Genomic DNA, 20,260 nt, shown 5'->3' with positions numbered 1-20,260 from the left:
GTAAAATCAATTACCTCTCTTTTCAATTCACTCTTACTGTACATTCCGTGACGTTTATTCAATAATGCTCAGTAGTGAGTAAACAACTGGTGAAAACTGATGAATAATGTGAACTGTCACATTTAAAAAGCAATAAAGTTAATAAAGCACACCAAGCAGAGCTCAATAATCTTTCAAGTTTCATCCCACATCTTTCATCAGGTCTTAGCACCATAAGATTTGAGTTGACTCCAGCTCATCTGCTCTGTTTTTCCTGGTTTCTGCTTAGATTTTTTAGGCGCGCTCTGGCAATGCACCCGCCACTCGGGCCACCTTTACCTCTCCCATTGGCTCACAGAGGCAGCAAGGGGCGGGATGGCATTTGTACACATTTGGACCGTTTCCATCTCAAGTCCACTTCAGACTGCTTCTTTGTCTCCCTCTGTCTGTGGAAATCCCGCCATCAGATCAACACACACACACACACACACACACATTCACAAAACAGACATGGTATTGATCCCTTGAGGTATAATAAAATAATAAAATAAAAATCTATTACTTCCCTTATCAGCTCATGTTTTACCAGGATTATCCCATTTTTAACACTTCTGTTGTGCCACTAGCAACAATCTTATCACCTTTTTTATTTGCTAGGTACTTAAGCACCACTCAAATGAGTATTGTGCAGAATGTCTAAGATGACTCTGTTATTAGTGAAAAGGCTGAAGGGGGGATCATTATGTCAAAATGTGATTAGCTTTATTGTCTGTGCTCAAAAATGACACTGTAATACTAGGGAATGTGTTCAGCAGGGCCATTTTATTTATATTGCACAATTCATGCAGATGGGTAATTCAGAGTGATTTACAAATGACCAGATAAAAGAACATAGAAGAAATAAGAGATTAAAAAAGGTTAAACGCATTAAAACAGTGAACAGACCATAAAATTAAACTATTAAAAAGGAAGGAGCATGAAAAATCAACTAAAGCCATAAAAAAATAAAAAGTACAGTGCATTAAATCAGTGGACAAAAAGAATTGGAGAAGAGATGGGTTTTGAGTCTACATCTGAAGCTGGCTATATTTGGAGAACCTTTGATGTCATCAGGAGGTTGGTTCCAGAGCTGAGCAGCATAGCTAAAAGTTGCTCCGCCATGTTTAGTTCTGATAGCAGGTATTACCAACAGATTTCCCCCCAGTGATCTGTGTAATCTTAAGGTCAAGGTAACTAAATTAAAGAGTTATGGACAAAATCATCACATGTATAACATTCAGGCATTATAATTAGCAAACAAAATTATAGACATTTTTAATATTTGTCTACAGTACATTACAGTACTTTTTACTGTTTTGTTCATTTGTATAAGTGTCATTGTCTAATTTCTATTACACAATTGTTGTGACAATTTATGCAGTCTCCACTACGGGCCAACAGAACAAGAAGGCCTGTTACCTCACCTTATCTGAACTGAGCCTTCTGAATCATTTACACTCACAAATTCAACACGCTCAAATGCTCAAAATCAACACGCAACCAGTATACGCATAAACATCTTTACACACAAATCCCCTTCTTGACTGCCATCTGGAGACGAGAGACGCTATTTATACCTGATGCGGCAGGGGATTGACGCTAACCTTTTGCTCTGAGAGGATGTCTAGGATCTTGGCCAACACCCCCCCTTCCTCCCTCCCACCTCCGCGTCTGGTCTCAGCACGGTCTCAGGGCGCTGGCTGCTGCTGACGGACCAGAGGTTATTACCCAAGTCAATACCCCACTCTCTCCAGATCCTCCTCCTCCTCTACTTTCTGGCTGAATAATTGACTTGGAGTCTCAGCAGACTTCCATTAGACAGCCCCCCCACCCCTTCTTCATCTAAAAGCAGGAATTTGGCTCCTCCTTCTGTCTCTCTCTCAGTCAGGGATATCCAATACCCCCTTGTAGTGTTACGGCAGCCATGTTGGTTCTGTCTGGCGAAGACTGGGGCCTAGGTGCCACCATTTTGGCTCGGTCATGCTCTTACCTCCATGGGAAGAGGGCAGGGTTTGGTTCAATCTCACCTGGCATGGTGCCTGCAGCCTGTGTTTGTTGGGACAGGATATAGGTTACGAGAAAGCATTACTCAGACTCCATAATGCCCTCCCACCAGCCGAAACCTGGCATACACACACACACACACACACACACACACACCGCCTGTAACCAAATAGAAAAGTTTCCTAAGGTATCTCCACTCAAAAAATTATAAACTTAGAGTATACTAGGAAAGAAACTGTGGATTTGAATTTCATCATATTCAATTAAAAGATGTCAAATGAAGTCTTTCTGTGTGTGCCTACAAGTGTATTGGTGCCTTAGCAAATGATTAAAACAATTTGTGGAAAGATGACAGTTAGTGAACCCCACTGCATCTTGTGCAGTGTATGTGTGCATGGGGTGTGTGGACGTACATGCATGTGTGTTCCTTCAATATTTATTTTAAATTAAAAAATAATTTTGGGAATTAATACTGATTGTAGTGGTGTAATGGGCCTTGAATTAAAAGGTTAATGTAATGGGACAGTGCCACCTCTGTGGCTGTCTGCATTGGAACAGGGTGACTTGGAACACAGTCAAACAGGGGACACCACTTTTGACCAGGTCTGCAAATAACTCTCCATCCATTCCCAGTGTCTACATCCAACATCATACTGGAACCTCATACTGTTCATTAACACATGGAAGGTGTTAATTAAAGTGTATTACTTCCTGCTGTTAACCTGCATTGTATTGTGCAGGGAAGACACCAAAGGAGAAACCGAGAGAGAGATAATTCTGTCCTTTATTCAGATGTTACATTTCGACATGACAATCTATGTCAGCAGTTCATCCAACACTGACCTCAGACGACTGTAACAACAAAGAGAACAAAACGAGTTTGCTCTCACTGCCACTAGGTGGCACCCTCCCTCCTCCTGGCTCCTCGGATTTGACAGGTCAGTTGAGGACCCCTGGTGGTCTGAGTGAACCGGCACCCGCTGACAGACAGCATGAAAAGGCCAGCCGTCAAACATGGGCCGCAGCACCCCTTCCATGCAGGCCTTTGTCTGCCGTCTGACGGCCTTCCTCTCTCTCCATCGCTACATGCGTGTTCACGCCGAGAAGCAACATGTCTGCAGGAAATATGGTTACCAAATGAAAGTCTGCATGGGAGCTCGGGGTCTCCACGGCAACGTAGGAGAGGTTAAGCAGGACCTGTAGCCCGAGGGCGGGAGAGGAGGGGCGTCACCTTCGTTCATTTACCTATGGCAGGTGGAGGTGACAGTATGACAGTAGGGCACCCAGAATGATCGGTATAAAACTAGGCATTCTTACGATCTATATTAAGTTTTTTTTAGGCTCAAAACAAGAGAGAGAGGCATATTTCTGTCCATGAGGGAATATTTCCATGTGTTTTTATGGAAATGAGGCCCAAATAAATCTACTGGTTAACAAGCGTTGAGAATTTAAATTGCTCTTTGGCCCTTGTTGCGGGCCACCCATGGCTTCTCTAATGGAATATGATTCAGCCGAACGAGTGAAGAGGCAGAATAGCAATTACCCTGACTTATTGGACTCACGCCTGACATTTCAGTGTCTGTAACTGAGATTACAAAAAGACAAGGAGCTCTCTCTCTCTCCTTCTCTCTCTCTCTCTCTCTCTCTCTGTGTGTGTGTGTGTCTCAGTACGCGCGTATAGTGAGGCGTTAGATGTGAATATGACGGTATGACAAAGACAGCTAAAAGATGAAGACAAAACCTCAAAGCACAAAAATGTGTTGTTTTTTTACATGCGAACAAAATAAATGCATCAAGAGGCAAGAGTCTGTTTAAGTTGCCATATCTTGAAGAATTGACCAAATCCTCGTTTATTTGAAGGGACGAATCTTTTCTGGAATGCCATAACACTAATGAGATTGATCATCTGAAAACTGGAATTTTTGGAGAGGGCAAGAACGAATAATAGCCTCCTACACATGCCAGCCAAGCTCCTCACCCCTCCGTACCCCAGATAACAAACAAGGGATTGGTCACTCATTGCCACAACTTGCTTATTCTGCCTAAACGCTGTTTATTAATTCGGTGAGTCAAAACACGTAGCCAGCTCATACGAGTAGTTGGATATATGAAATGTCAGCTTTTATACCAACATATGCCTATGATAAAATATGTGATACTATTATAAAGATTAGCTTGAATATTCATGTTATACTGGAAATTGATTGTCAATTTCTAGTCAATTTGCTGATATGAAGTAGCCTAGCCTAATCAACTGAGAGTATGAACAGGCCTACTACGGTTCGTCGGCTGTACTTTCTTGATTTCAGTTCACCTCTCGAAGGCCTGTAGGCCTGTATTATTCGGTTCTGAGCTTTCCATGGCCTGAATTTCGGCGCATAAATCGCTAGGCTATTTGACAAAGATGTTGGTGCAGACCTGTTTTTTTTACAGCGACGTTTACGCACGTAATATTCAGGATTAGAGTGATGTGAGCAAGCGACTATTTTTACCCAGATCAGGGGATTCAGGCGTGATGCTCATTGTATCAGCTCTCTGATGATTGCTCCAGCTCTGTGCATGTGGAGGTGCTTGCAGAGGTAGGCTAAATCTCAGGTGATGGCACACGATGCGTCTCATCCGCACAAATCCTTTACAGTGCAAATGAAACACACATTACAGTCTGGGATTAGCCGCCTAGCACTCAACTCGCTAATATTATAACTAATCAAGTTGTAACGTGGCACTGCATCTCCAATGTTGCGCAATATGGAGTTGCCATGACTAGGAAGTTGCAAGTGGAACATATTTGAGGTTATAAAATGACTGTACGGTATACCCCTATATATATCTGTGTGTTCTTTGTTTGTTTATTTAAAGAAGGTTATTTTAAAGTCACCCACATAAATAAACGGATTGGGCTACCGACGATTAATGAAGAATATCTCTTGAGTCCTTGACATTTCTTGAATTTCCCCTGGGGATCAATATCCCTATCTATCTATCGATCTATCTACATTGGCCAAAACCCCTGATTAAGTAATCAAAACCTCGACTAATTTTCTCCCAAAGCAGCTCTCATTTGTTTGTAACTTTGAATTTATATACATTTCAAATATATTGCGCAGATTTTTAACTGACTGGGACAAATACCGTCTTCACCGCTACCACTTGGGTCTGGGTCCGACCCAGGCCAGAAGTCGCTGATTGGCCTACAAGCGAAAGAAACCCATCAATGTCATTTCACCAACAGTTGCTGGATGCACCTGACCCCATGCTGAACGCATTTCACAACAATATCAGAGACAGTGAAAGCTATTTGAGAATATCAGTTAACTGAAAAGTTACTAATTGTACTAAAAGTTACTATTCTGGGATGGCTTCCCAAAGCCTAACACTACGTTATAACAGAGCGTCATTGGTAGCTGTTAACTCTAGGCAAGCTTCCAAAGGTCGGTCTGGGCCACTCTTACCTGAAGGCTACTACAGTGTTCAGATAGAACAAACAATTTAGAGCTTTAAAATGCTGTGTAAGTGACTGGACGTATGTATGCACTGAATGTGACATATTGCCTGCTTCATTAGGCCAAAAAAATACACCGGTATAAATTAACTACCTGCTAATTTTTAGTCCCTTCCGAAAACAAATCGTGTTACCGCTATGTTGCAGGGCTTATTTGGGTCCCATATATTTCGATATGCATAGTTCTTGTTTGCACTCTCTCTGATGAGGATCACCTGCGCTCTAATCTCCCATACCCATCATGTTCATCACGCATGCTCAAACGTTGGTGAAGGACAATGATCGACTCAAGAAACATGGATTCAGCCTCTTATGGCTAACAATGGTTAACAATTTCATAAAGACATGCTTTGATAAAGAAGCGAATAAAAACTTTAGTACGGTATACCTTTCAATTATTCTTAAAACAGTAACAGAGAAAAACAAAAATATTGGGAAACCTACCGCTGCTGGACGCTCTGGCGGCACCAAAACTTTCGTAACAGTAACGGTGATAGTAAACTTAAACTTCTTTGGTTATGTTCCAGTTCTTGAAGTTGGTCTTTTTCAAAGTATTGCTGCTAACGGAGTAGGCCTGTAATAGTGTCACTCGACGTAAACAAAAGCTTAGATAGAGGGCCAAAATGGAGAGGAAGAACAACGACTGAAATAATGGGTTCACATTTTTTCTTTAGATCACATCGCGCAGATGTCCCTGTAAAAGAGGCAGGTTCCGGTCCAGTACAGATGAATAAAGAGGGGTTTTCTCAACTTCTCTGGACTGGAGGGGGTGGCGAAGGACAAACACCAGTCTCGAGGAGCAGTTTTGCTTCCCCAGACAACTGCGAGGGGTAGGTCTGCTACTCCTGAGATATTTTGATGGTTGTAAGATGTTATAGGGGTAAATTAGTTTACAAAGTATAAATATCTTAGTTTGTAGTTTATAAAGTACACAAGATACAACACTGTGGTCAACAGAGACCAGCTGTGAAATGAAAACTGCGCACTGTAGGGTCAAAGGTGAGGTGGCCTGCTGAACTCGCGCGCTATGCTGACACCTTAGGGCTCGGCAACCTATATATATCTAGCGTGTACAGACAGACGATGCCACACACGAAGAGGGACAGACTATAATAACTCTAGTGTAAGCGTCGACCTCAATCAGTCTGAGGGTTTCATGTAAAGGTTTTGATTATACTAATTTGAGAAGCTTTGAGAAACTTTGAGAAACTACCCTTCGTACAGGGTAAATTGTAATGAAATAGTCTTAAGGCGACTACTGAATGCTGAAAACTGGCCCATTGAGTGCGGGCTAGACACATGAATAAAGTAGCCTAAATTAACTAGTATATAAAAAAGGGCCAACTGACTGTCATTATAGCTGAGATATACTCACTACAAGGAAACTGTATAATGCAACAAGTGTGCGCGCGATGAGGTGGGTAAAGACTTTGACTTTAGGGACAAGTGCCTGTCTGCACCTGTCACATGTTCTGCACTTGTCGCGCAGCTCATAAACAATCACAGGCACTCTGGACAGGTGCCGATGGTATTCAGGGCACGTGAAATTCGTTGAGGCAATAGGGATAGCACAGGATAACATGCATTTTTAGATGGTTCATGGGGCACCACGAAGCATGCGCTTTCCTGCTTGGTGGCATGGCAGGTATGATATCGCCTATAAGCTCTCTATTGTGATCTCAAGACGCTTTGGTGAATAAAGCCTTTTAGAGAGCCCCTGTTAGATGTGAGTTTGTAGGATATTGTAGCCGACTGATTTTTTTTATTATTATTTATGGTGGATCGCTATTCATTCAATTGCCACCTCCCTCCCCACATGCATTCTATTTGTTCTGTATGACCAAGAACGTAAACCCATTAACCTCATTGACGGATATAGCCACCACGTGGCGTTCATTCTTTACTGTCAAAAGTAAGACGTCCCAACAGGGGCCCATGATGAACTTTTTCTCGGGCGCTTTAAGTTGTGCGATATAGAAGCAGAACTTCAGAAAGAATTTAAGACAGAAAATAATTAGACATTACACATTTTAACATCACTCCAACTTTCTCCTCATGTCTGCCGGAAACTAAGACAAAATGTGCAGACTCCAGTGTTTTGGCCACATGAAATTATAACTTTTAGGCAGCTGCTGATCTCTATCTCATAGTTTTCTGGTCCAATTCAAGTTACTATGCCTATTTAACTCCTAGGAAGTAGGCTAATATTCCTATATTGCTTCAGAATACAGTTATAAAACTTTCAAGTATGATTTCCGGGATATATATATGTACCTACAGTATACTTGAAAGTTTTATCAATGGCCATAAAGTAGCTTTGGCTACATTTAGCAACAAATGGCTTTCACCTTAATCAAGTAAATATTAAGGAACGGCCCTAGTGAAATAAATGAGCCTATTAGATATATTCTGGACTAATGTGGACCTCAACTTAATAACCAAAGAAAACGTTGAAACTTTGAAGTCACGATAACTATTACTGACATGTATTTTGTTAAATGTAGGCTACTTACTTAATTAAATTAACGCAGTATAATGTGGAATGGCACTCATGAAGTATAATATAATATTACATATTTAATAATCTGAAGCTAATAAATGTTAAATGGCCCACAGAGGATTGAACATCGTCATTTGTAAATTGCTTCAGAATACAGTTACAGTAACTTATGTAAACTTTAGTGGCATATCCCCATTAAGTTAAAATGTGGTTGATTTTAAAAAAATTGACCAAATAGGTAGGCTAATGTAAATAGGATAAGCTACTGGTCTACGTCAACTTCAAAACTTCAATCAAATAGGCTAATGGTTCAAGTGACATGCAGTGTTTCCTACCGCTCAATGAACACAAAAATAAACCCAACCCATGCATTTTAAATCAAAAGGGAGTTTTCTTTGGTTATGAAATAAACTTTATTAAGTCTTTATAAATTACAAAAGTACAAGAGGCAAAATTAACATAATGTTCGTCCAACGAATTTAAAGTAAACCTGTCGGTTGTAAATTAATTTCAGTTCCCAAAAAAATACATACAAATGGCCACTAAACCTCGGTTAAAAACGGACATGAACAGCCAGAAAATAATTTAGATAAAAAACGTATGATAGTTTTAACATAAACAACTTCAGACTCTGGTACAAATGTCTTGGAGTTGTGTAACGTATCAACACAAACCCATAAAGAAACAGTCATTCCAGTTTGATATTGTTGTATAAAATAGCATACACATCACACAAACAAGATGCAGAAACCCTCGCCAGTACCAGTACGTTTTCCCTTGGGGGACTAGCTGCAGCCTACTCAGAGTAAATTAATCTAAAATACATATAGGCCTACGTTTTTAATGTCAGGCTGATGCTCACCAGCACAGACTATAAGACTTTTACAAATTGCAAAAACTGTACCATGTGGCATTTTTAGAGCTCTTCACGAAAAGTAATGATATCCAGTGAGAAACTTAAAAACAAGTGCAGATATTTCTGTGATATTTTTTAGAAGCATATTTAATAATTTACTAAAAGTTAACAAACGTCTTTTTTTAAATTAGGACATACAAATTTCTGTTTTTGTGTGTAGCTTATGTATAGGCCTATGTGTTGAGGGGCTGCTCTATGATTAGTTGGGTATATTGACTTTGGGTTAGCCCACTTTTTCACTGAAATGGTTTAATTAGAAACGTTTGGTCACCTTGATGAAAAAAATATATATTTGCGTCAAATTCAGCTATTAATTTCCAACCGAGAGGGGAATGGAAGTGGTCAGTCGTCGAGCGTTTTGAAATCCACTTTACATTATTCAGATGAAACTGAGATGGGCCTGAGAATAAAAATTGGGTATGTTGGGGGTGTTTGTTTTGATCTACCCTGCTGTTTACGCCATTGTTCCTAGCGAAAGTCAAGGAAAACCTATAAGACAGATAAACGGCTAAAGCTTTGACTGTCAATGAAGCCATTTTCCTAAGAATGGGTATCTCAGGACAGGGGGCAGCATTCAATTAGCGTGATCTCATCCAAAGGAGGTTAATTGCGTTTGCGGGATACAGCTGTCTTGAGGTGCAGCCAGTGACAGGGATATGGTCTTTGAAAAGGGACTTATCTACGGCAGGGCGATCAGACGTTTGTTGAAGGAATTAAAAGTCATCAACTTTCTCCTCCCAACATTTTTCAAAGTGTCCACTCTGCTAAGACGAGGACCCCGACAGTTAATTCGCTTTGTCCAGGAGATTCTAAGACTTGAAACAAAGGATCTGGGTAAGAAATTAGAGCCAACTTGGAAGAATTAATGTGTCAGAAAGTGTGTAAAGACTGATCGTGATTGGCAAACTAACCAAAAGCTATATCGAAGTTGTTTTTGTTTTTATTGTATTCCATGACTTGTAGCCAAAGTACATGACTCTACACGCACTTAAGACAAGTCTGGTGAAGTCTGCTGTTATGAAGAGCATTGTCATTGTAAATTGACTAAGATAATTCTCTGTTTTCACAATTTGGCCGAATATTTTATGGTGTGTGTGTGTGTGTGTGTGTGTGTGTGTGTGTGTGAGTGAGTTTGTGTGTGAAGTATAGAGAGAGAGAGAGAGAGAGAGAGAGAGAGAGAGAGAGAGAGAGAGAACAACTTTAGCGGGGATACTTTACAGATGGCTCAGAGCCTTATGATCAGTGAGCCGCGCACACATCAACCCTTCCATTCACAAATCCAATTCGCGCGTCACCACCCATTGTAGTGGAGCGTCTGTGCCAACGGCTCCGAGTGACTGTGACGTCTGGGGCCCCACAAGGACCCCTTTCTATCAGTTTCAGGAAAAAACGGAGTTCTGGTAGAGCCACGGGTGACAACCACAAACCTTCTGGGCCCATAACGGGAATATTGTATGCGCGTATGTAGACTTCTAGTTTTTTTCTTTAGAGATAGGCTATTCACGTCAGTTAGTGTGTGAAGTTGCTTCAGATTCTAAATGTATGAGCACCTGCATTTGGCAGGCCTATGAATGCAGCGTGTTAGGATGCCCCAATCAACCAATTCAACAAACTTGCAAATGAATCTCAGATATGCTCAGATATAACGAATTGCTATTTGAACGCATGCAGAAAGATGTAAGCAGAAATCACATATGTAACTAACTAGCCTATATATTTATGGTCCTGACAGCATGGTCTGTGTAGGGGCTGAATTAGGAAGGGAGGTCGTCGAGCAAACCACTCGATGTAAACTAGCCAACTCTTAAGACCCACACCAGTTGGCCACCTTCATTATGGGACACCTGTCAATCATACACACGCACGTTTTACGCAAAGCATAAGCAATCATTTAGACCCGTGTGATTTATGTAGGCCCATTGCGAGTAAACTCGATATGCACACCGGTGCTTTCTTGATGAAACCATGTCTATTCCTTGATAATCGACTTTTGTTTGCAAGTGCATTTGACAGGTGTACGGTTTAAGCCTCCATTGCCTGAAGGAGAATCGATATTTTCACTTCCCCTGAAGGTACAAAAAATATTAAAACTAAATATTAATTTGGCAAACCCAAGTCGAGACTTTTAATTATGTTTTTTCATAATTTCCTCACGTAGGCAATGGCCTAGCCCATATTTCGAGCTGACTTGGGTATGGGATATATTATAATGTGATGTAGGCCTACAGGGCAACTGGTAACTATAGTTAGCGTTTGAACGGCACAGCGACATGTGTCTGTATTATGTTATGCGTTTTTAGATAGATGTTTTAATTTATATAATTATTTCACGTGATCAACATTTAGGCCTAAGAGATGATATATTTATTAAATGCGTTTTAATACCAAATGGAATTTTCATTGTAGTGATTAAAATCCTGATAGGTTAGGCTACTTTAACGTGTTATTTGTGGTGAGATAGGGGAATGAGTTGGTGAAAAAGCAAATATGTAATATCAATCGGACTGTACAACAAAGTCATAATCATCTGCAGCCCAAATAATTTCCCACAAGAAGAATGCCGCTTTTTCCATCATTGTTTATTAAAATGGCTGCATTAATTGTGATCACTTGTGACATGGCCCTTCTTGGACGTGAAAGCCATGAAATTCATTGGAATTGAAAGACTTTGGGAGATATAGCCTAATATCCTTCAAAAGTATAAAGTAGGCTATAGCGTTGCTGTCGATGGTTCGATGTATTTGTCTGTGTAGCCTACATTACGACCATCGGAAATGTGGAAAGGTCTCCATCTTCTGCGGCAGTCAGAAGTGCAATGGGAGAAAAACATGGTAGGCTAGCATCCTTCTCAGGTGTGGACTCGACGACGACCATCGCGTGAGACTATTACAGGCGTAAGCACCTAGAGAAATAACACCACGAAAAGCGGGGGTGATGTCATATCCAGTCGAAATAAAAACATCAACGTGTTTCGTATGCTATGTAGGATAGGCTAGAGTAGTCTTCAGACTGTGCAATAAGCACGCTCGCAGAGAGACAGTTTCTAGGCGATGTAGGGTAGCGTTATAGCCAATATGGCTGTGAATGTAGGAACTTAGTCCACTGCGACATGGAACAGTGCGCACGCCATATTTTGACCTTGAGCGCATAGTGGGTGGCGAAATTATGTGTTTACCCATGCAACAACACAGTATTGTTACACACTCTCTACATTAGCCTACTGCAGTATGTCGATGACCTGAGGCCTGCAACTTTGATACAGGTACACCATACTAGGCGACACCATTAAATGGTCTGTAATATAGGGTACCTAGGTTACAGACAATGAGAATAGCCTACTTGACTGTGACTGCAATGCGATGTTATCAGCTGTGTACAGTATTAGACATAGAAATACAATATTTCATGTTATATAAAGCTCGAGGAGTTACCCAATTGTTTTAATGGAGCACTCTAAAAACTTGTCGGAAGCCAGTCAACGGCTGTCTGCGATGGGATAACCTCTAAAAGAGGAGACTTTGCGCACAAACGGCATAGGGTATGTAAGCTCTGCCTACCTGCAACATACAAAATACAAGACAGCCCATTAGTCTACACTTTTCACAATGCTTCCATTACAACGGGCTCATTTCCTGTATGTTTATATGTTCTCTTGTGACTGCAGTGCCACTAAAAGGGCGTCATCTTAGAATTGCAGTTAGAGTAAAATATAGAGTAAGAATATGGGCGTAGCCAATATCATTTTGTTTTTGCCCTTATACTTAGTATCAATCCAATAAAGTCTAGTCGAAAGAGGGCATAGGCCTACATCAGCCTCAACACCGTTAACAGCGATACATGTCAAAAAATAAAAAAGAATAAGCACTATGTCTAATTTAAGAATCACCTACCACATGGCGCTGGTTCTTCTATAGGGAGACTAAGAAGCACGCTCCTACCTTAATAGAGAGCATTTTTTGGTGTCGGCTGAATGGGATAGGCGGAGCAGGGTTAAAGGGCAGCACCGGCGTGCGGCCTCTCTCCGCGAGTTTTTGTTTTTCATTGCATTTAGCCTTTGAGTTCATCCATCTATCCCTCGTGAGCAAAAAAGAAATAGTGTGGAAATGGATCGTCTAATTATGCCCTCTGAGTCCTACACACATTATTTTGGAGTTGGTCAGCTCTTCGCCTAGCCTATTGCTGCTAGGAGGTACTTACTCGTCGTGTGAAGTGGACTAACGTGGTGGTTATGAAAACGACAGGCAACACACAGCATCCTATCTAACTAATACCCCACTGTTCCTTTCAAAATGACAAAGTGAGGCAATTTATTGATTTTGCTTACAAAATGAAGCTGAACGGCACGCGCACGTCAACCAATATAGACGATCTGAACAAACCCACAATAACATAACATGTTCTCTCTGAGGTTTATATTGGATTGAATATGTGTCCCATAGGCTGTGTGAGTCCTTTATTTTTCTATACATTTATGCTTTGGTTTGACAGACATTTTGCTGCAAAAGGAGATGCTGGAAGACTGCAACAACATCATCTTAATTGGGGGCTGTTTAGTTCCATGGAACAGACTGATAATTGGAAAACTCTGAAGTGTCACTTCACCAAACCTCTTCAGCGACAAAATCCACCCAAGTGCGCCTAAGCCCTCATCTTGGGCCACTTATGGCCAAACGGAGAGGCAGTGAGACAAGCGGTAGCCTAAATCGAGTAAAATGTAACAAAACACCGGCAAAGCAAAATAAAACGAAAAGTCTTTTAGACGAATGTTTAGTCTGGGTTACTTCAGACCAGTGGTTAGTCCGTCAATCATTTAATATTTTCAAAGGAAATGCAATTTTCTCAAAAATCGAGAGTGAAAAATAAACTACAGCGAAAGTGTAACCACACGCATGCCAATTGTAATCGCGGTAACCTACTCTTTTGTAGCTATATAAGGCTGAAATCTCGCTATTGTGTGATACCAATAACCGCAGAGACATCAATAACCTTTCAGTGATTTATAAAGACAATATTTTGTGACGTTCCCGATGTTTGGTCTAGGTGCGTAAAGTAGACAGAATCGTTTTCTTTCCCAGTCTTCACTCACACTTAACGCGCTGCCTCAGAGTCCATCCATAATCCACTGTAGCCCTACACACAGCGGTCGAGAAAGAAACGGTACCATCAAGTCATTCGGTCAATGCTTGTGTCGGAATGAAAATGGCAAAGCAGTTTACTGAATAAGTTTCTGCAAAGTTTCGTCTTTGGCGCGATTCTACATCATGTGCACCGCGAGCACAACAGTTTGTTTGCATCACCGATTTCTTTTAAAGAGGTACAGGCCTTTTTCACCCCAACTGCAGCAAGTAGGCCTATCATATTCAAGATCGCCCAGATTTCTGGTTAACCTGTGCAGAGCTCAGGCAAGAGAGGGTCTCTCACTCTCTCAATGTGTGTGTGTGTGTGTGTGTGTGTGTGTGCGCGCGTGCGTGCGTGCGTGGTGTGTGTATAATTCAGTGCTTACGTGAGCGCGCTCGTGTGTGTTTGTGTTTGTCTTTAACTAGATGTAAGTTTAAGGCAGCAGCAGCATGGTTGTTATATTTCCCAAAATGAATTTAGGCTACAGTCCTTGTGCCTTCCATTCGAAAGTTATTCGAATGATTATCTTTCAGAAAGGACCGTAGTTGTTTTTCACACCACACATATTGCTGGTGCATAGTTTTTGAACCCTTCCACAGTATTAGTAGCATATGCTAAAACGAGTCATCTGAATTATAAACATGAAAAATTATAAATCGCGGTGTTCTACCCCACCCTCTCTGGGCGTAGCCTACACCAACCTGCAAGAACGTCAAATGCAGGCATTCCAGTACATCGCTTTGGGAGCCACCGCGATTAGCTTTTGGTTATTATACATTTCCCAAAGACACAATTACAATACAACAGTATTCTAAAATATACATTTTATACAATGCATGTATGGCTACAATAGAAACCTAATTTATATTCTTAAATAGAGCGCGGATAGTCACAAAAGTGATGTATAAACGCGTAATGACATTGGCTTCCACCTCGCTATCAAATCAAATATTCAAGCTGCGTTTTGCGCTACTTTTTGCATTTAATGCGTTGATTGCGCACTATTGCTTTAAAAATGCGAGGATGCGCGTTGTCTGTTACTCGCAATTCACTGTCATGTGGTCAAACCTCTCCAATTCCATTGGTTGGAGGCACGTGTCTAGGATACGGGAGTGCGACGTCACTGGGGGCTCGTATTAAAAATAAGAACAAAAATCCGGAGTGAAAGTATTTCGGGAGCAGTTAGAAGCTCTTTTATATCGCATCGGCGCTGCTATTGGAGCCCTGGTAGTGGACTGACGCAGAGATCGGATCATACCAAACGGGCTCCACGTCTGGCAAAAAGTGTTTCCCACCTGCCACTGTAAGTAAAGGACAGCGAACAAGGGGACAAAGGAGCAAAACTATGATTTTCCTTTGTGTTTACGACATGAAAGGGCTATTTGGGGTCCCCAATATCCACTGATATTTCAGCATAATTTTTAACTATTCCTAAATATATTGCAAAGTGATCCGAAGCTCTCCAGAAGTGGATTGTGAGTGACTGTGTCCGGGAGAGCGATAAAAGGGTTAAGGGCAGAGAGTGGAAAGTGTATCAGTATGGAAGAGAATGAGCAGAGTAGAGAAGCGGAGCGTCAAGGGTCGGCTGACGAGTCGAATAGGGGGATCCTTCCACTTCTGCAAGCACCGGGAAACCTGCAACTCCCGCATCGAATCACCAACTTCTTTATCGACAACATCTTACGTCCTGACTTTGGACGGCGAAAAGAAGCGAACATTACGCGCGATGAAAGCAACCTCACAAGTCGAGAGAACCATAGCCCGACGACTCCAGGAGTGGGGCAGGTGGGGAGTACCGTGCCAGCAGAGGGAACCTCCACGCCTCATCCGGGCGCAGGGGGGAAGAAGGCAGAGATAGCGACCGAGGAACAGCTGAAGTCCCGTGGTGAGAGTGGAGACCAGTGCCTGAGTTCGGACTCGGATAGTTCTCATGCCAGCACAACCTTACCTAACAGCGCGCCTATGCTTTGGCCGGCTTGGGTGTACTGTACCCGTTACTCGGATAGGCCCTCGTCAGGTAAGCCTAATTCTTCTTATAGTGTGACTTTCAGGCTTTCGCAGTGTTGCAGTAGTCAGGGAATTGTTCAGTTTGCAAACAGAAAGATTCCTTGGAGAACACAATTTACCTGTAAAATTTCCGAAACTGAACATGTATGTTGCTAGGGAAGGTGACGTGCAGGACCTTAATAAGTTGTGCAAGATGAGCCATAAATGCATTAGCGAAAAATAGCAAATAATATAGTCGAAAGTAATGGAGTTGATACATTTAAACCCAAGTCTGTAATATCAGTGTGGTTTATGACTTTTACTCCAGTTGACCTGAGCCAAACACCCCCAAAATATTTGTAGGGTTAGTTGGGAAAGCTCCATCTCAACAATCTGTTTTGTACTTCATATGCAACATCAAACGAATACAATTTGGAGGCCTGTTTTAGAGTATCTCTAGTGTGAATTTCTCTCCCTACCTTCTGGAAATGAGCCTTATGTAATTTCAAAGGACTAGACTAACAATAGAAAAATAAGATGTGTACAGAATAAATAAAAGTATAAATCTATCTGGGTCCAATTTCAATTCATCCGAATGAATCCCGTTGCCTTTGTTGGTATTTCATTAGCATATTCTCCACAATGGAGTAGCCAAGGCCTTGCACGCAGCGTTTTAGCGAAAGCGAACGATTCTCGGAACGCACACATTTCTTCAAACTGTTATTTTGCAGTGGAAAGACGTAAACTGTATATTTACATACTTTTATGGAGTCAAGAAGAACAATGTGTACTCATGCATAATGCAAAAGGGATTCCTCGATTTAATCGCGCTCGATGTTTGTTACATCTCCTTCATTTTGTCCATTTACTGTAGGACCGGTGGTTTTAAAAGTGTGTTAACAAATTTAAAAGGCGTCCTGAGAAAAGGTTCCTCAACTGTTTCTTCTGTACTCGTCCTGTCGCCAGTGTTCCCCCTCAATGTAGGCTGAAGCCCTCTGTTTGGTGTTTTACCTTTCGTGTTAACTATTCGCTGCTAAAATATTCTTGTGTTGTTATCTAACGGTCTGTGTTAATCGAGTTTAAATGATCTTCTATGTTGTCAGATAGGGTGGTTAGCACAGAGCTTTGCACGATGCTCGTAGTCTTGCGTACAAGTGCTTCTGCTCTGAACTAGAGTGTAGCCTGGTCAGCAGGCTGCAGCCAGTTCAGAATATAAATAGACCCATCAAAATCATGATTTGTTTACATCTTCTACATTGCATTGGAGAGTTTTATCGTTGCGCTATTGTTCGGCGGACAGTGCAGTGTCTTGTAGGATGGAGAAGGGCGTGTCGCGAATGAATCCTTAGCGAAGTTTACAATGCCAACCATAATATAACAAGCATTGGGATTGTATTTGAGATAGATAATCGTTGCTTGTGCAATGACTGCCATACTATTACTAAGCGTAGTCATGCTCCATGATAAATAGCCAACTTATTTTCCATCATCTTTATTCTGTCACCCATTAGAGGTCCCCAACACTATCTGTTCAGTCACACTGCTGGAAAAGCGCGTGGAATGATCGAGTTGTACAGGGTGAATCGACACCTATAGTTGACTGACTGGTTGGTGAAATGGATCAAGGAATGGGTAGATGAGTATGCTCAGATCTGTGTGTAAACAAGCATATTTCATTCAGCTGCTCCAATCTTCCAATTAGAGTTGAGAACCAGATAACCAAGTAAACGCAGTCACACACACACACACAAACACACACATATACACACACACGCGCGCACACACACACACCAAGTTATGACTTCAAACTAATGTATTCACTTTCATTTATTGCAGGTCCTCGATCTCGTAAACCAAAGAAGAAAACCCCCAGCAAAGAGGACAAGCGACCACGCACAGCCTTCACGGCAGAGCAGCTCCAGAGACTTAAGGCCGAGTTCCAAACCAACCGGTACCTGACCGAACAGCGAAGACAGAGCCTGGCTCAAGAACTCGGCCTCAATGAGTCTCAGATCAAAATCTGGTTCCAGAACAAACGGGCCAAAATCAAGAAAGCCACCGGCTCTAAGAATTCTCTGGCCTTACATCTCATGGCGCAGGGACTGTACAATCACTCCACCACATCAAAGGACGACAAATCAGACAGAGACAGCGACTAAGACAGAAAAAATATATCGTTATGATTACAATGCAATAATTTCTAAAAAAAAAAAAAAAAAAGGAAAAGAAAGTAAATAAGGGCCAGTGTATAAAAATACCAGCATTAACTGAATCTAAGAAGATTACTATCAAATACATATCTGTTATTACATACATATAAACGTGATTTATTACATAAATGTACAAAAGTTAAATATCTATATATGTCATATAACATGGCATTTTCCTTCTGAGTAAGTGGGCCTACATGCTTCGTGAGAGAGAAACCGTGTCTCTAGACGTTTTGTATCGTTAACATATTGTCAGGTACATCCAGTGCGTTCGACTGATAAGCTTACTCGACCATTACATGTCAGCAACATGAAAACATCTCGCTTAAGTCCAAAGAATCCTTTTTCTGCTGCATCCAGGCAACTGTGAATATGAATAAATAGCTAAGAAGATATTTTGTTTCAGCTTTGTTGGTTTTATTTGATTTTGAGTTAGATAAAACGGACATGTCAGGAGTCTTGAATGGTTACTGCGTAGGCTACGTGTTCCCAAAATGTAACAGAATGCATATTTAAAGATATACATATATATTTTAGATACTCAGATTTGCCTGGCCATCTTTGGCAACTTTATTAACAAACGTGTATACAATCAAACAAGTAATCTATTGATGTAACAACATAGCCCTACGGTTGTGAAGCCAAACAACACAGTCCGATAACACTCTAACACTACGAAGTGCTAGAATCCCATTCATTTTAAATGGGTACATTATATCAAATAATAATAGAAATGCAGTTTCGTGGCCTCCTGATATATGAATAGTTTTATGAAAGAGCAATATAACAATAACATTTTGTAGCAAAATATCTTTTAATCAATGAAAACTGCCTATAAGTGTAGCATACTGGCAATGATGTAGAAATGAGAGCGAACTCATGGCGCCATGTAGGACGTCGCCCAACTTTATACATACATATGAAAATAAATAAATAAATATATACACATAGATATATAAACACACAACCACAGTTATAACCATTAACAATGAAGCAAGCCAATTGTTTACTGTAATACTATTGTTGGAATATTGTTTTATCGTTGTTGGAAAAAAACTTCATATTTGTTATGTATTTATATAGATTATATTGGAGACGAGGAAAAAACATGAGACCGATGTTGCTTTTTTAGATTTCAGAGGTGTTTACATGGCTTATTTATCTTGCAATAACTTCTTTATGTGAATGAAGCAGTTTCGGGGCCTTTGCATGAAAGCTGCGATGTTATATTATGGCAGATTCAAATGTTTATTAACTATGATCTTTGTCGATAGGGGTATGATCGAGTTATAAGTTGCAGATTGTATCCATGCCAAAATTGTGGACTTTTTGCTGTCTGAATCATTTTGCTGTATATCTATAAAAGTGTGTGTGAATTTAAAATCCACCAAACTTGCCACACTTTGCCTTACAAGTTCCAGTACGAACTTTTTGTGACACTGAACTGTGCCGAATCAGAAAAAACAGTATTTCAATGCATATGAGTTTATCTAAGAACATGGCCTTTATGTGAACTGCTGGTAAGACCTAATGAATTTATCCTAATCATCAGCGAAGATCTATCTATATATGACTATGTTTAAAATGAATTGATGACACAATTTGAGTTGTATACTACAATGCTATTTTTATTTTGTGTTTAAATATTATTTGTTATATATGTAAATAGTTTGTATCATGTATGTATTAATTGTGTAATTAACTGCCTCCTGAACTTGAGGAAAAAATAAATCTGAAATATAGCCTACTACATCTTCATGTTTAACTTGTGTTCTCGCTTTCATAAAAGCGCATGGTTTGGTCTTTGAACCATGGTGTTGTTATGAAATTATTTCGGAGGGAAGGCACAGAATCTATTTAAAGCGGTGACTGAGCAGAGCTTGTGCCGCTGTTATCAAATGAGAATTGAGCCCCCCGGATATGACGTCATGGTTTGGCAAACAAAGCTTCGCCAAGTCAGAGATGAGTCATGTCGTGATAGGATAGGCTACTACTACTCTCACTCA

At 40.8% G+C, this 20,260-nt stretch overlaps 1 protein-coding gene and 1 long non-coding RNA gene across 2 annotated transcripts; one reads left to right on the top strand and one right to left on the bottom strand.

Moving 5' to 3' along the window:
- Positions 1-782: 782 nt before the first annotated feature.
- LOC125309335 lies at positions 783-6,346 on the bottom strand. Its single transcript, XR_007196115.1, has 2 exons — positions 5,969-6,346; positions 783-2,064 (listed from the first exon to the last, which is right to left on the bottom strand). It is a non-coding gene; the product is annotated as an uncharacterized LOC125309335 (long non-coding RNA).
- Positions 6,347-14,985: 8,639 nt separating this feature from the next.
- On the top strand, positions 14,986-20,001 carry en2a (engrailed homeobox 2a). Its single transcript, XM_048266159.1, has 2 exons — positions 14,986-16,075; positions 17,881-20,001. Exons 1-2 carry the CDS (start codon positions 15,598-15,600, stop codon positions 18,201-18,203), a joined length of 801 nt encoding a protein of 266 aa, XP_048122116.1. The 5' UTR covers positions 14,986-15,597; the 3' UTR covers positions 18,204-20,001.
- The last annotated feature ends 259 nt before the right edge of the window (positions 20,002-20,260 follow it).

This window comes from Alosa alosa, chromosome 16, assembly GCF_017589495.1.
Source record: "Alosa alosa isolate M-15738 ecotype Scorff River chromosome 16, AALO_Geno_1.1, whole genome shotgun sequence".
In the NCBI taxonomy this organism is placed as follows: Eukaryota; Metazoa; Chordata; class Actinopteri; order Clupeiformes; family Clupeidae; genus Alosa; species Alosa alosa.
This window is presented reverse-complemented; position numbering and strand designations above follow the sequence as displayed.